The sequence below is a fragment of the Pleurodeles waltl genome, chromosome 2_2 (genome assembly GCF_031143425.1).
Source record: "Pleurodeles waltl isolate 20211129_DDA chromosome 2_2, aPleWal1.hap1.20221129, whole genome shotgun sequence".
NCBI classification, from domain to species: Eukaryota; Metazoa; Chordata; class Amphibia; order Caudata; family Salamandridae; genus Pleurodeles; species Pleurodeles waltl.
This window is the reverse complement of record NC_090439.1, coordinates 217,507,688-217,520,851: the sequence shown is the minus strand read 5'-3', so window position 1 is coordinate 217,520,851 and position 13,164 is coordinate 217,507,688. Positions and strand designations below refer to the sequence as shown.

General features: G+C 42.4%; 1 protein-coding gene across 29 annotated transcripts in view; it reads right to left on the bottom strand.

Annotated features, from left to right (window-relative positions):
* The window catches only part of CTNND2 (catenin delta 2), a 3,139,673-nt gene that overhangs the window by 2,285,504 nt on the left and 841,005 nt on the right, over positions 1-13,164 (bottom strand). For all 29 annotated transcript variants that reach the window (XM_069219651.1, XM_069219660.1, XM_069219653.1 and 26 more), the window contains one exon: positions 168-280. In XM_069219651.1, the coding sequence (XP_069075752.1) occupies positions 168-280 (113 nt within the window). The remainder of the gene's footprint in view (positions 1-167; positions 281-13,164) is intronic.

Sequence of the window (13,164 nt, the reverse complement as noted above, 5' to 3'; positions counted from 1 at the left end):
TCAATATTTCCAGACACGAACTTCCAGTGTGTGCCGCAGAGCAAAGGAAGCAAATGAAGGCGCTCCACACCAAGAGAGGGCGAACTAGGACCAGCAGCAGAGTGTGTAGATGACAGGATTTGTCCTCGAGTGACGCATCCAGACAGAGATAAATGAGCAGTTCCTACCTAATGCTGCTCATGCTGCCGGTTTCCGATCCAAGCTTGCATCGCTCCAGCTGGCTGGCCACAATCTGGCGCTCTGCCTCCAGTTCCCGAGTCAATCTCTCAAACTGCAGCTCCTGAAATAAAGACATACAGATTTACTCCGCGGGCGAGGTTAACAAGAGACCACAACTGGTGACGGGCATGCTGTGACAGCCGCAAGCAGGAGGAGCACAGCTTAACTGAAAACTGAACAATAAATAGAGGCGGAAAGGACATGAGTGACTACGCATAGCTTCTCAAATAACGCAAAACACCACTTGTAGTAAAAAAAAAAAAAAAAAAACTCAATCGTAACTGACACGGCATTAGGGGGCATATTTACAAGTCTCTTGCGCCGCACTAGTGTTATTTTTTTTTAGGCTAAGGAGAAGTTAAGGAGGCCCCCACCATGCGCCATGTTTACAAAGTGGCGCAATTCTTACATTGTGCCACTTTGTACCGCCTTGCGCCACATTATACCTGTGCCAGGTTTAATGTATACAAAGCGGTGGTGTTCCCACGCAGGGAGGCTACAAAAAATGGCACAGTGAAATTTACAAGATTTCACAGCGCCATTTCTTCCATCATGTTTAACGTCATTTCTAGGCAGGTGTTAAAGTGACGCTCCCACAATGACCTATGGGTCATCCTGTGGTCTGCTGGACTAGAGCCATAATTTATGGTGCTAATCCAGCAAAGCGGCACAATAGCATCATAAATTATGATGCTATTGTGCTACCATGTGCCATGGTGCACTGTATAGTAAATACAGCGCTACCATGGTGACATTAGTGGGGCGCACGGCGACGCAGGAAAAGTGGCGCATCAGAGCTGATGCGCCACTTTCTTATAAATATACCTTTACGTGTGATTAGAAGCTCAAGTACTAGACCCAACCGAATAGAATAGTGGGACCATTCTCCTGAATTATTTGTATGTTACGATGGCTTGCATCAGTGAACAACATTATAAGGTATGCAGGACAAGCAACCAATATTCTGAGACCGCAGGAGTAGATTAATTATTGGAGATCTGGGGGACACTTTATTGTTTTTCACGCAACTCAGCAAGCAAGGGAAATTGCTGCACTGCACCATGCTGCGTAAAAGGAAGAGAACTGAAATACTCAATATTTACAAAACTATGGAGCATCTTTGCTCTCTCCTAGCGCCAATGCAGGCACTCTTGCACCATAGTGCAAGGGTGTCTGAGTTACTTGCAGGATCGTTTTTTGCAGGAAGGAACCCCTTCCTGTGAAAAAACAATTCTTAGAAGCATATTACAATTTCTATGTGTGCTGCACAATGCAGCACACATGGAAAGACGCAAACCCAGGTTTACAAGCATTTGCAGATCCAGGTTTGCATCAAAATATATGGGTGGATTCATGGGAATTCATATGCTCCACCCATGTAACCCCTACCCAATGCAAAGTAATGCAAAACAGCGACATCTGCACCTTACATTGCTTTGTATTTTCTAAACCACACAGAGTCACACAAAGTGGCTTTCTATGGCTTAGGAAATGCCAACAATGAGTTTGTGCCGGTCTGCATCACTTTTGTGACACAAAATCATAGTATATATGGGCCTTAATACTCTACCGTCAATAACACCACCATGATTAAAATATGTCTAGTAAACGTTTTCCTATACAATCAATTGCAAAATGGAAGGTCTCAGACTGCACAGCTTCTTGGTCACGTTTTTTGTTTTCCTACATAGAAAGTATACAGCATTTAAAGGGACTCGGATTTGTACTTCTTTTTATTTAAAATGAAAGCACTTTCACGAAAATGTCTGTAAATATGTAACAAAACGATTAACAAGTCCTTATGCACATGGCAACAAAATAAACCATTATAGTAGAAGGCAGACTAAAGTCGAGGGAAGTGCTTAACAGTCTAGAGGGCCTGGTTCACAGAGATCTGCTATGGAACAAATTAAGAAATTCCAGTGAACATCTCAGATTAATTTACAGTAATGGCAGACTTGCACTGGATGAAGCCTGGAACTGCTTTGAACACCGGTGTGATAGTTATGTGCAAACAGAGTTTAGAAAGACTTTCTCAAATCCGCCTTGAAGATACTTCAGACATATCCATATCTGCTGTAGTACAGTAAAACATGGCCGATGTAATCCGAAAGGCTCACTGTGATCTCGGGACTTGGGAAACCTTTGTGAATTGGACCCGTGGAGCGTAGGGCTGGGTTAGAATAGAAACGTTGAATGGCATAAGAAAAGTGCATATCAGTAACCCGATAATGTGACCCTCTGAAGAGTATGCAATATTCAGGTCACTTGATTTATGTGGCACCAGAGAATAAAATAACGTGACAGGGGAGCATTAGTCTGAATTATTTGGCAAGAAAAGGCATACTATGCAGTACAGCATGACAAATGATGCAACCTATTTTGATAATAAAGGCCAGATTTCCAAGGGCCTAGTGCCTCCTTTCGCCACATTAGCATATTTTTATTTACACTAATGTGGCTCAATGAGGCAAAAATTGCAGCACCATATTTACAAAGTGGCGCAATGCACGCATTGCGCCACTTTGCGACTCCCTGAGTCACATTATGCCTGCGGCAGGCATAATGTATGAAGGGGGGGTGCATTCCGATGTTAGGATGCCTGCAAAAATGGCACAATGAAATCTACAAGATTTAATTCCGCCATTTTTAGCGTTATTTTTAATGCCCGCTCAAAACAGGAGTTAAAAGGACGCACCCATTGAAATCAATGGGCCTCCTTGCACTTTGCTACACTAGCGTAAACATTTTGACACAAGTGCAGTAAAGCGCCACAATAGGCTAAAAAATGTTGACGCTATTGCCCTAACGTGCGCTATGGTGCACAGTATTGTAAATATGGTGCACCCATGGTGTTATTAGGTGGTGGTGGGGATGCATGAAATCTGGCGCATCACTACTGATGCACCAGATTCTTGTAAATCTGGGCCTATCCGTCATTGTCTTTCATATTGTTATCTAGCTAAGTCAGTGAGAAAGAGGATTATACACATTCAACAAAACCAATTCGAATTCGAACAAAGGTGGTGTCATTCGTGGAAGAATTAGAACAATATTTAATGAACACACGTTTTTACTTTGCAGAAACCACATATACATGAATTATTTGACAAGATAAGGCATACTATGTAGTACAGCATGACAAATGATGTAACCTATTTTGATATTAAAGGACAGATTTCCAAGGCCCTAGTGCCTCCCTGCGCTACATTAGCATATTTTTTTACACTAATGTGGCTCAATAAAGCAAAAATTGCAGCGCCATATTATATTGTATATTTATTCAGTGCATACAAGATTTATTCTAAGGCTTGACTTCAGTTTCAGCCTTTTTCAACCCAACAATGAGTTGTGAAAAAACTATTTTCACTAAGAAAAAGCATGCAGAAGTGTACATAACGTTTACTGTTCAATATGTAAAAACATTCAGCTTTGAGAACAATTCTTGTGATATAAAAACACATTTATCTAAACAGTAGAACAAACCTCTTTCATATTAAGGTCCACATCGTTCTTCCCCTATATGAATTACATTTAAGTACTTGTTTGTTTCCTGCTGCAGACATTAACTCTTCCTCAATCCATCAATCTGTGAACATTTAAACTATATTTGTTTTGTTAAAATATGCAAATTATGAAGCTTATAGTGGACTACCTGGCATGTGTGGAAGGCACGATGTTACATAGAACCAGTATTTGTGATGCAATAGGTCTCACATTTGCTTGAATTAGAGCCATTCGCATTGTACATTCCTAACTTGACTTTTCTTGCCACATAAATTGACCAACTCTACCTCATAAATTTATCTTTTCCTGCCATACAATTCAAGTGGCCCTGCATTTAACTAAAGCACTTCCATGTACCTTCTTCCTCTAGCTGCAGCAAAAAATGAAAATGTTGCCATTTAGCATCCTAATTTAAATCTGCCATGAAAATTCCCATAGAATACCACTTTCACTATCCCACCATCAGGGTTGCTGGCTGGCTAACACAATTCCCCCAAAAAAGACACAAGACATCCACAGAGCAGAAATAAACTAGAAGGGTCATCCAAACATATCAAGAGTATTCAAACAGTAATAGCGTAACAAGGATGATAAGTTGGGTTGAATCATGGTCATAATTGTAATAAGGAGAGAATATTAAAACATAGACTATTATCATAGAAAGCTTTGTCAGAAATAAACTTTTTGCATTAGAGAGTAATGCTCAAAACAACCACTAGAGGGTACCATAACAAAAATATCATTTGCAAGAAACATGGTCATATAACCAGGAGAAAATAATGCAGTTTAACCATACACTTAGTCCATAGAGGGCATTAGTAGGGCCAGCAGGCCTACTACTACAATGATATTGCAAACAAGGCCTTTAAAACAAAACTTTCCCCAGCTGTGAAACAAAACCTTTAGCCACAAGAAAGCTTTGAAAAAGCTTAAAAGACACTGAATGGTGGTAGGGGTTATTATTCTGGAGTCCCCACTAACATAGTGTGGGGACTTAGAGATGATGCAGACAGAAAGAACACATTGTGGTCAATGTTTTGAAGGTTGCCCAGTCCTAGAACCACCACAGGCTGAATTATGAGCACAAATGTTTTGTAAAATGCCCTGCAAAGCATTATGGGGCAGGTTTCCATGCCACAAATATTTTTTATGTTTATATGACTGTAATGTATAGAACTGCCCCTAGAGGACACTACAATGAAAATAGCATTTGTAAGAAACACGGCCATGTAACTATATGGTTAGCCGCTAGAGGGCATAACCACACAAAAGAAAATGGCAATAATAGAGGGTGTGGTGCCTTACACATTTTCAGGGGTAGCAGGCCTATAACAATGATATGACAAACAAGGCCCTTACAGCACAAGCTTTTCCCAATTGTAAAACAAAAGTTCCAGCCATAAGAGCGCTTAAAAAGACACTGAATGGTGGGAGGAATATTATTTTGGGGCCCCCACTAACCTAGTGTGGGGACCCAGAGATGACCTAGACAGAAAGAGTGAGTCGTACTGAATGTTTTGGTGATGGTTCCATTGTCCTAGGCCCACAACTGGCTGAATTATGAGCAAAAATGTTTTGCAACAGTAATGCCCTGCAAAGCATTATGTGGTGAGTTTCCTGAGTGCAGCAAATACTGTAGTATCGGCTCTCCCACTGTGCTGGGAAAGCTGCTTTCACTTTGAGGATTTCTGTTTTACTTAAAGAATTTACAAATTTCCAGTGTTTGAAGGGGAGAGCTACAAGAAATGACTCTGAATAGGTAACTGTGAGCAATGTAACCAGTGCTCCAATAGCACCGATCAAGTTCACGCTGTTGTGCCTGTGAGCGCTATGAGCGCCATGGCCACCATGCAGCACAAAGGGGAGAGACAAATGAAAAAAATAGTTCACCCACCCTGAAGTATATTGGCAATTGTGCAATAATCCCTGTGTCTGCAAGGTGTGGCAAAAACAGCCTCAAGGCCAGACAAACGTAAAGCATTTACCAATGACATCAAGTAATTTTTGAAAGGCAAGCCCAGGAACAACTGAAAGTGAGGGTGTGAGATGTACGTAGCTAAAAGCCCACAAAACGTACAACATGTTAAAGCGCTAGCATGCTCGATTTATAAAGCAGCAATTTGAAATAACGTTTTACCAGTGGACTGTAAACACTATTTCAAATGCTTACTTTATCTACTATGGAGTCAACAGCAACAGTGGAACAATTCGGAGTCATAAATTCTTACTTCCAAAAGTCAAAAATCTATTCTCATAGTTTTTTACCTTTATGTTTCAAGTAGATATATGAATTTTTGAGGATCCACTAACAGCACCAGTTATAGATCTTTGAGAGTCATGCAGATTTTCACACATCTTGTGAGAATATTGATTTTTACTGTCACCACAGCCATCCTTTCCAATTAGAAACCCATCAAGCTGCACAGGCAACACAAACTTGGAGGTTGATTGACATTGTCTTCAAGGACATCATCAAATGTACCACCTCCATAGACACAACCATTGCAGATTTCGTCACACCCCACGTCCTTGACACTAGTACCTTCATCCTCCTCGGAGACCTACACTTCCACATGGAAGACCATGGCAACCCAAAAACGACCACAGTACTGGAAGAAATTGGAAATATCAACCTTATGTCACATATGCAAGGACGGACTTAGTCTGCCATACGCCTCCTTGATCCGATCTTCACCTTTTTGGACAACATTACAGTAGACAGGCCAATGCCAATCACTTGGACGAAAGACCATGCCCTCGTCAGGTTTACTATCCCTGTCCCGGACCACTGCAGACCTACCACTAACAGGCCACCCTGCTGAAACTAGAGCAACATCCAAGGAGAAGGTTGGATAATCTGACACATGGTACACATGGACAAACAGCAACAGCCCACCTAATTACATCAATAACTCTAGTAACTGAATTACTGCCTGTGCCGACTTCATGACTCCTCTAAAGCACAGCAAATCCATTAGTTTCAGACCTCAAGCTAGCTGGTGTGCCAAAGAACTAAGGATGATGAAGAATTACTGCAACAACTGGAGCACATGTGGAGAACGTGTCAAGAGAAAATTAACAGGAATAGCTAGAAATCCATCCTCAGATGCTACCACCAGCAGATCCAGACCACCATACACATTGTGCTAGCATTAATGCCAACACCAAGTGCAGCAAAGAGATCTTCACCATTGTGAACTACTTCATGTCACCAGAGGCTACCTTCAACAGCATCACCCTCTCACAGTACCTCTACAACCAATTCTCATATTCCTTTTGCAGCAAAATAACCTCTGTATAAGTTACACAGCCCTATCCTTTAATTTGAATGCTGAACCCCAGGGGATGGGGTCCCTGGGGTGGTGATGGTCTCTGGAAGGGGGCTTGCACTCTCATCCTCTTTCATTTTAATGCTTGGCCTGGGAGGATGGGCCCACCAGGGCCACTGCTGGCTTGGAGAGTGGGGGCTCATGCCCCCTCTCCTATTAATGTATGGCTGGCCTGGGAGATGGTGTCCCTGGGCCTTTAGAGGCTTGGCGAGGGGAGCCATGCACCACCTCCTATTAATTGAAAGATTGGCCTTGGGGGATGGGGTCCCAGGGCCTTACAAGGCTTGAGGAGAGGAGGTGTATGTCCTCCTCCCCTTCTTTTTGCATGGTGGGCCCTAGGGGTTGGGGTCCCCGAGGCTGAAATCAGCTGAAGAAGGCAGCCCCACATATGCTCCCTCCAAAATCAGTTATATATTGATCTCCAGGCCCTGACCCATCCCAAGGGGTCATGATAGTAAAAAAAAAACGGTGGCCACCATTTTGTTTTCTTATTGCGATCCCATGGGAGTCCTGTGGGACTGCAGACAACCCAACTTTAAAAAAAAAATTGATATCGGGGAAGTCCCACTGGGACCCCCGCCACAAGGGCTACCGGGGTAGGGTACTGCCATCTTGCCTCTTTACACATTTTAAAAAACATTTTCAGGACAGAGGACCACGTGCCCAGAGTCCTGTAATGGCTACTGCCACATTTTTGTTAATGTTGTGGTCAGCCAATCAGAAAGTTTGCTCTTGCTGGAACCTCATCCCTCCTGGACCAAGATGGTCCAAGGGGAAAAAAGCTCCCACAGTCAATGCTATGCCTGTCTTTCTGTGGGGAAACATGTCCCCGTTGTGCACATACTGTACATGATATAGAAGCTACAGAAGTATGCATTACTGTTTCCCATGCTGCACTTACACTATGTGCATTAGACAATCTTGAGAACAGCTTTTCACTACAGAACATCCAAAATGGTTGTGATTTAGCAATGCTTTTTTAGGGTCGAGAGAACAAGCGATCTGGCCTGTTGTAATCTCTCTGTGGGTTTTTAACCATGCCCACTCTTGCTGTTCATGTTTTTTTGTTGTGCTTGTTTCAAATGCTTCATTTTTATTGGTGCATTTTGTGAAATGTCCCGCCTTTGTGTGCTGAGTTCCATCCCAGGCGATTCAACTAAGTGAACATTTTTGTTGGCTATCACACTATGTCACACTTCCTCCTGTTACAGCATGTGATGGCCCCTCCTCCAGTTTGCCTTTCATCCCAGCTGCAATCCTTTTTAGACTTTCACACAGGGAGCCAATAACTTTCGCGCTCATGCTCATGGGGCTGTGGCACTTTGAATTGACTTGCTTATGTCAACTGTTTTACTTTTCATTTTCAATTTATGTGGCAAGAAAGGTCCAGTTAGGAATTTACAACGCTAATAGCTCTAACTCGAGCAAACGCGAGACCCACTGCATTGCAAATGGTTGTTATTGTAATGTGCGCACATCTTTCACGGTCAATCTTATCAGACCACCAATCCCCCTTCCCTTCAAACCATCTTCTATTATCTTAAACTTAGGAGTCGCTCTGATTTTCCAAGTAGACATTGTAAATGTCAAAGTGTCACATTTACTTTAAATCACACTAGATCCATGGAAAACAGGTAGAGGATATAAGAAAATCTCTGTTGAAATGTTACTTGCCAGAAGCAACTTGTTAAGTGCGGTACTATTTGTGCTATAAAAGCAAGGGAACATGAAAGAGCGAGAAAGGAACTCATTTACTTTTAACACTTGTCACAGTTTGTTAAACATTCGTTCTTCATACATACCTCTACCATGCCACAAACATTAATTACTAAAAGCCTTGTCCACAGTGTTACATTTTGAAGTATTGTGAGATTTAAGCTTAGTACAAGATCAGGTAAAGCTGAATAGCAAAATGTAGAACCTTGTAAAGTTGTTGGCTATTCTACAGTGTCTAAAATTCAATATTGTGTTTCTTTCAGTATTAAGACAGGCAAGAGAAAATTCAAAACAATAATGCCATTTGCTTGTCTTGGCTATTAATACAGCCTGCCGTATGACCAGGGCAACTGGAATTATCTGATTATGAGGCTGCAGCGTCTTATGCATAATTATAGATTTGCCACATGGTGCAACATCTGCTGTATAGTCTGCAGATTTAAACAAAAAATCTTGTTTTCAGCTCAAACAGTTCAAAAGTTACTGAAAACGCAGTGATACGTGTTGCCACTCAGAAGAAGGCCCTTTGCAAAAGTTGACTGGTCACCTTACTGTTGCTTATGGCTATATTTGGATGATAAACTAGTACTGAAGAGATACACACAGTGCTCAGACAGTGTTAATACGTGTAAAAGTGACAAAATATTGAAGTAATGCTATCACAAAATGTGCCACATTACACCACATAATTTGCCTTCTCTTGCTGCATAATGTACTCCATCGTGCCATATAATTTTGTCCTCCCTGCTGCATAATTCCAGTGAACCCTGCGCATGACTCTAGACATCAGGGCTCCCTATGAACCAGCATTCAGAAGATTGAGGCTGTGATGAATGTACAGATGGGGCTCTTCGTTAACCAGAATATAAAATCAAATTGGAGCCGACTGGTCTTAATCAGTTGTTCTTAGTTTACCAATTAAGGAATGCAGACCTGCACATGGAGTCCCGCCTTTTGCAGGCGAAACGGGCCAGTACCACATTAACTCACTCCATTTAGCAAGCAGCAACAGGTAAAACTTCTATTTGCTTCTCTTATATGCATTCTGCAAATGTTTGACTCCTACCTTCTCAAGACTCAAACGGGCATGTAAAAACGCGTGTTTGTGGCACAAGACACAAATAAATGATCAAGAAGCAAAACCAATAACCAGTTCATCGTGTAAGCAAAAAATCCATCAGATATATGCATCTGGTGATTGACTGGTGTATGACGTTGGTATGCTGTCACATTGCAGTATACCGAAGGTACATGTCAAATGGGCATAAATACAAATGGTAAACAATATAATATATGAGATAATTATTTCACATAAAAAGGGAACGTTTGGAAAAACAAAATTGAGGGGCGAGAAATGAAAATTCCTGCTTGCCTACCCTTTATTATGCTTAGCTATAACATCTGCTGGTTGCTATGTGTCCTTCTGATAAGGCTGGAGCCATGTTTGTGTTGAAGTAGGAAAAACTGTCCCTTGCCCCTGAACGTTATGCTCTTGATAAAGGATGACAGGCCCGTCATTCTACCATCCAAAGGACTGCTACTGTTGTTGGCATGTTTCAGCCACAACGCAAATGTCCCTCATGGCCTCTCTCTTCCCATGGCTGTGCAATGACCGGATTATCCAGCCTGCCTGCAGTGTAGGCGCTTGCAGAGGGCAGCACAATAACTTACCACGGTGAGGCCTGCTAAGTGCTAGTGCGGCTCCTTCACAGGCACAATGTGTTCCACTGGAAGCCAGAGGCGTGTGGGCCGACCAATTACTGCATGGGGTAATAAATACACATCGATCTGTCTTAAAAGGAAACAAAGCCTTCTAAAGGCGATAACATACGTAAAAGAATGATTCCAAATGAGAATCATACCTCCCTCTGTTTTATATGGTGTAAGGTGCCAACATCTGAAATATATATATTTTTTAATTAATAGCTTTGTCCGTAGTTGCTTTAACCCGACGCATTTAAGACACTGGAATAAGGAAGCCTGCTTTCTCGCATTGGATAATCGTATTTGCTGCATACTCTTCGTATCCTGAGTAGCATTCATTTCGATGGAAAACATACAGGCCTCTTTATTCCACCACCAGACACACACCGTCTATTTATCTCATACTTACAGGTTCCTGCTCTCTTCCTTGGTGACGGTTTCTCCGTCTTTCTCTCCCTCCATCTTTCTTCTTTCTGTGTTGCCCCTTTCTTGCTCTCGTGCAGTAAAATAAGTGCCAGTCCCCAAAAATAAAAGCCACCACCAGCTCAAATTAAGCACTGTGCCTCCCCTTATGCTCGGCCTATCTGTGTGCTCTACTCCTTGATTTTTTGCCTCCCTGTGCTCTCTGCTCATCTTACTTCCTCTCCCTTCCTGTGTGCGTTGCTTCCCTTTGTTCTTGCATTTCTATGGGACCTGCTTTCCTTGGTGTTGCGCTTTTTCTACACGAAATCTGCTTCCACAGATGCTCTGCGTCCTAGGGTGACCTGCTTGAATATGTTTTGTTCTTCTGTATGCGCTATGCTCCCTGGGGCATATGCTTCCCTTGATTCTCTACCTTCCTCTCTGCTCTGCTTTCCTTGGTTCTCTGCCCGACCTTGTCCTTTGCTTCTCTTTCTATAATTATTCCCTTGTTTCTCTGCCTTCTTTTGTGGTCTGCTCCCATATATGCTTTCACTTCTGGCTTTTTGTGGGCACTGCTTTTCTGAGTTGTATGCTTCCGTCTGTGCCATCGGCTTTCACAATTGTCCTATTTGGATGTATAACTAACAACTACGTGATGAAAGGAATGCTTGCATTATTCTCAGTCACTGGCACTTGGACAGAGTCTCATTCCTGAACATGGGGCATATTTATGAGTCTTGCACCGTCGTTGTGCCAAAAGGTTTGATGCAACGGCAGCACAAGCACTACCCCAAATCTATGAGATGATGCATTTGTCTAAATGCCTTGTTAAAGATTTGGGTCAGGCAAAAGCTGCACCTCAACCAGCTGGGCCACGCAGCAATTAAAATATGCAAGGTAGGCTTTCCCTGTAAAATATAACACAAAACAAAGTAATCGATATTTATGGGTTTGGTAATGTGTGATGCAGTGGATGGATGTTGCCCAACAAAGCCTGAAATGTGCCACAATTCTTGAGCATGTGAGTAGTTTTGTCTTTTCTTGCACTGTCTGAATGAACTGAACCACATCATTTGCACTGGTTAACAAATCAAGTTATTAATCACGTGGTACACAAGACAACTTAATATCAGTACAAACAGCACATGATTTCTAAGTATGGGATGAGAGTTACTTCAATGGTATAACTTGTCTCAGCATCAAATAATGATGTTTCATCTAATCCTGTGTTCATAAGTAAGTGTGCCGCACATGGCTGAAGACTTGTATGTTGGCCACGGTTCCTGGAGCAACTCCGGAAGAACTAGTTGTAAATCACATTTGTGTCAAGAAATGAAAGTTTAGACCACGGTCATGAGTGAAAGTCAATTTAGTGTATCAATGTGAGAGTCAACATGACAAAACATGCATATGTCTCTGTCATACTGACAATCCTGGAACACACACGTACGTATCAGGCCACATTGATATATGTAACTAATGTGATACCTCACCAGTGTGTTTTGAACATAGGTCACATTCACAGCATATCAAGTTTATAAGAGGACCTGTGTGTGTGAGTGTCGAACAAGTTGCTACTGTCCAAACACCACTAGTGCTGAATATAGGATACAAAATTGGATCACTACTTTGTCTCTGTGATTGTGTATTTTAAAGCTTCTGTCACCTTGGTTCTCTAATTGCCCTGTTTGAATTTGAATCTGAATTGCACATAATTTCATTTTGTTTTTTAACATTAAATACTTTTAAATTTGTAAATGAAATTTCGAATTGTATAATTTTAAAGTTGGGGAAACCGACGATTTTCGGGGATAGCTTGGGGCACGGCGGACTTAGAATTACTCACGGAAGGAATTTGGGAGCAGCAAGGCTCTCAAAACATTGGGGGGCAGGAAGTCGGGCCGGCCAAAGCCCACTTCCGGGTTCCACGATACAACCGCGGTTTGTGTTCTAGTGGTCGGGTGCAGGGGATAAATGCCGGCAAAATCGCGGCCGCACAGCGGCCGCACGCAGCGGGCGCGCCAAATGCAAGCCCGTCCGCGCCAGAACGGGCAAGAGGGCCAGGGACTATGTTTCGAGTTCGGGAAACTTGAGTTACACCAGAGATGAACTCAAGAAGTGGGCGGGCTCGCGCTGTACCAGTACGTTTAATCCGGGTACTGCATGCGCCTGGAGATGCACACAGTGCAATTGGATGGTGCATATGCCTTCTTCGATGGGTAAGCAGGCAACCCAGGGAGTTCGGGCCACAGATGTGAATAATATTGGACACATTTTGGGGGGAATG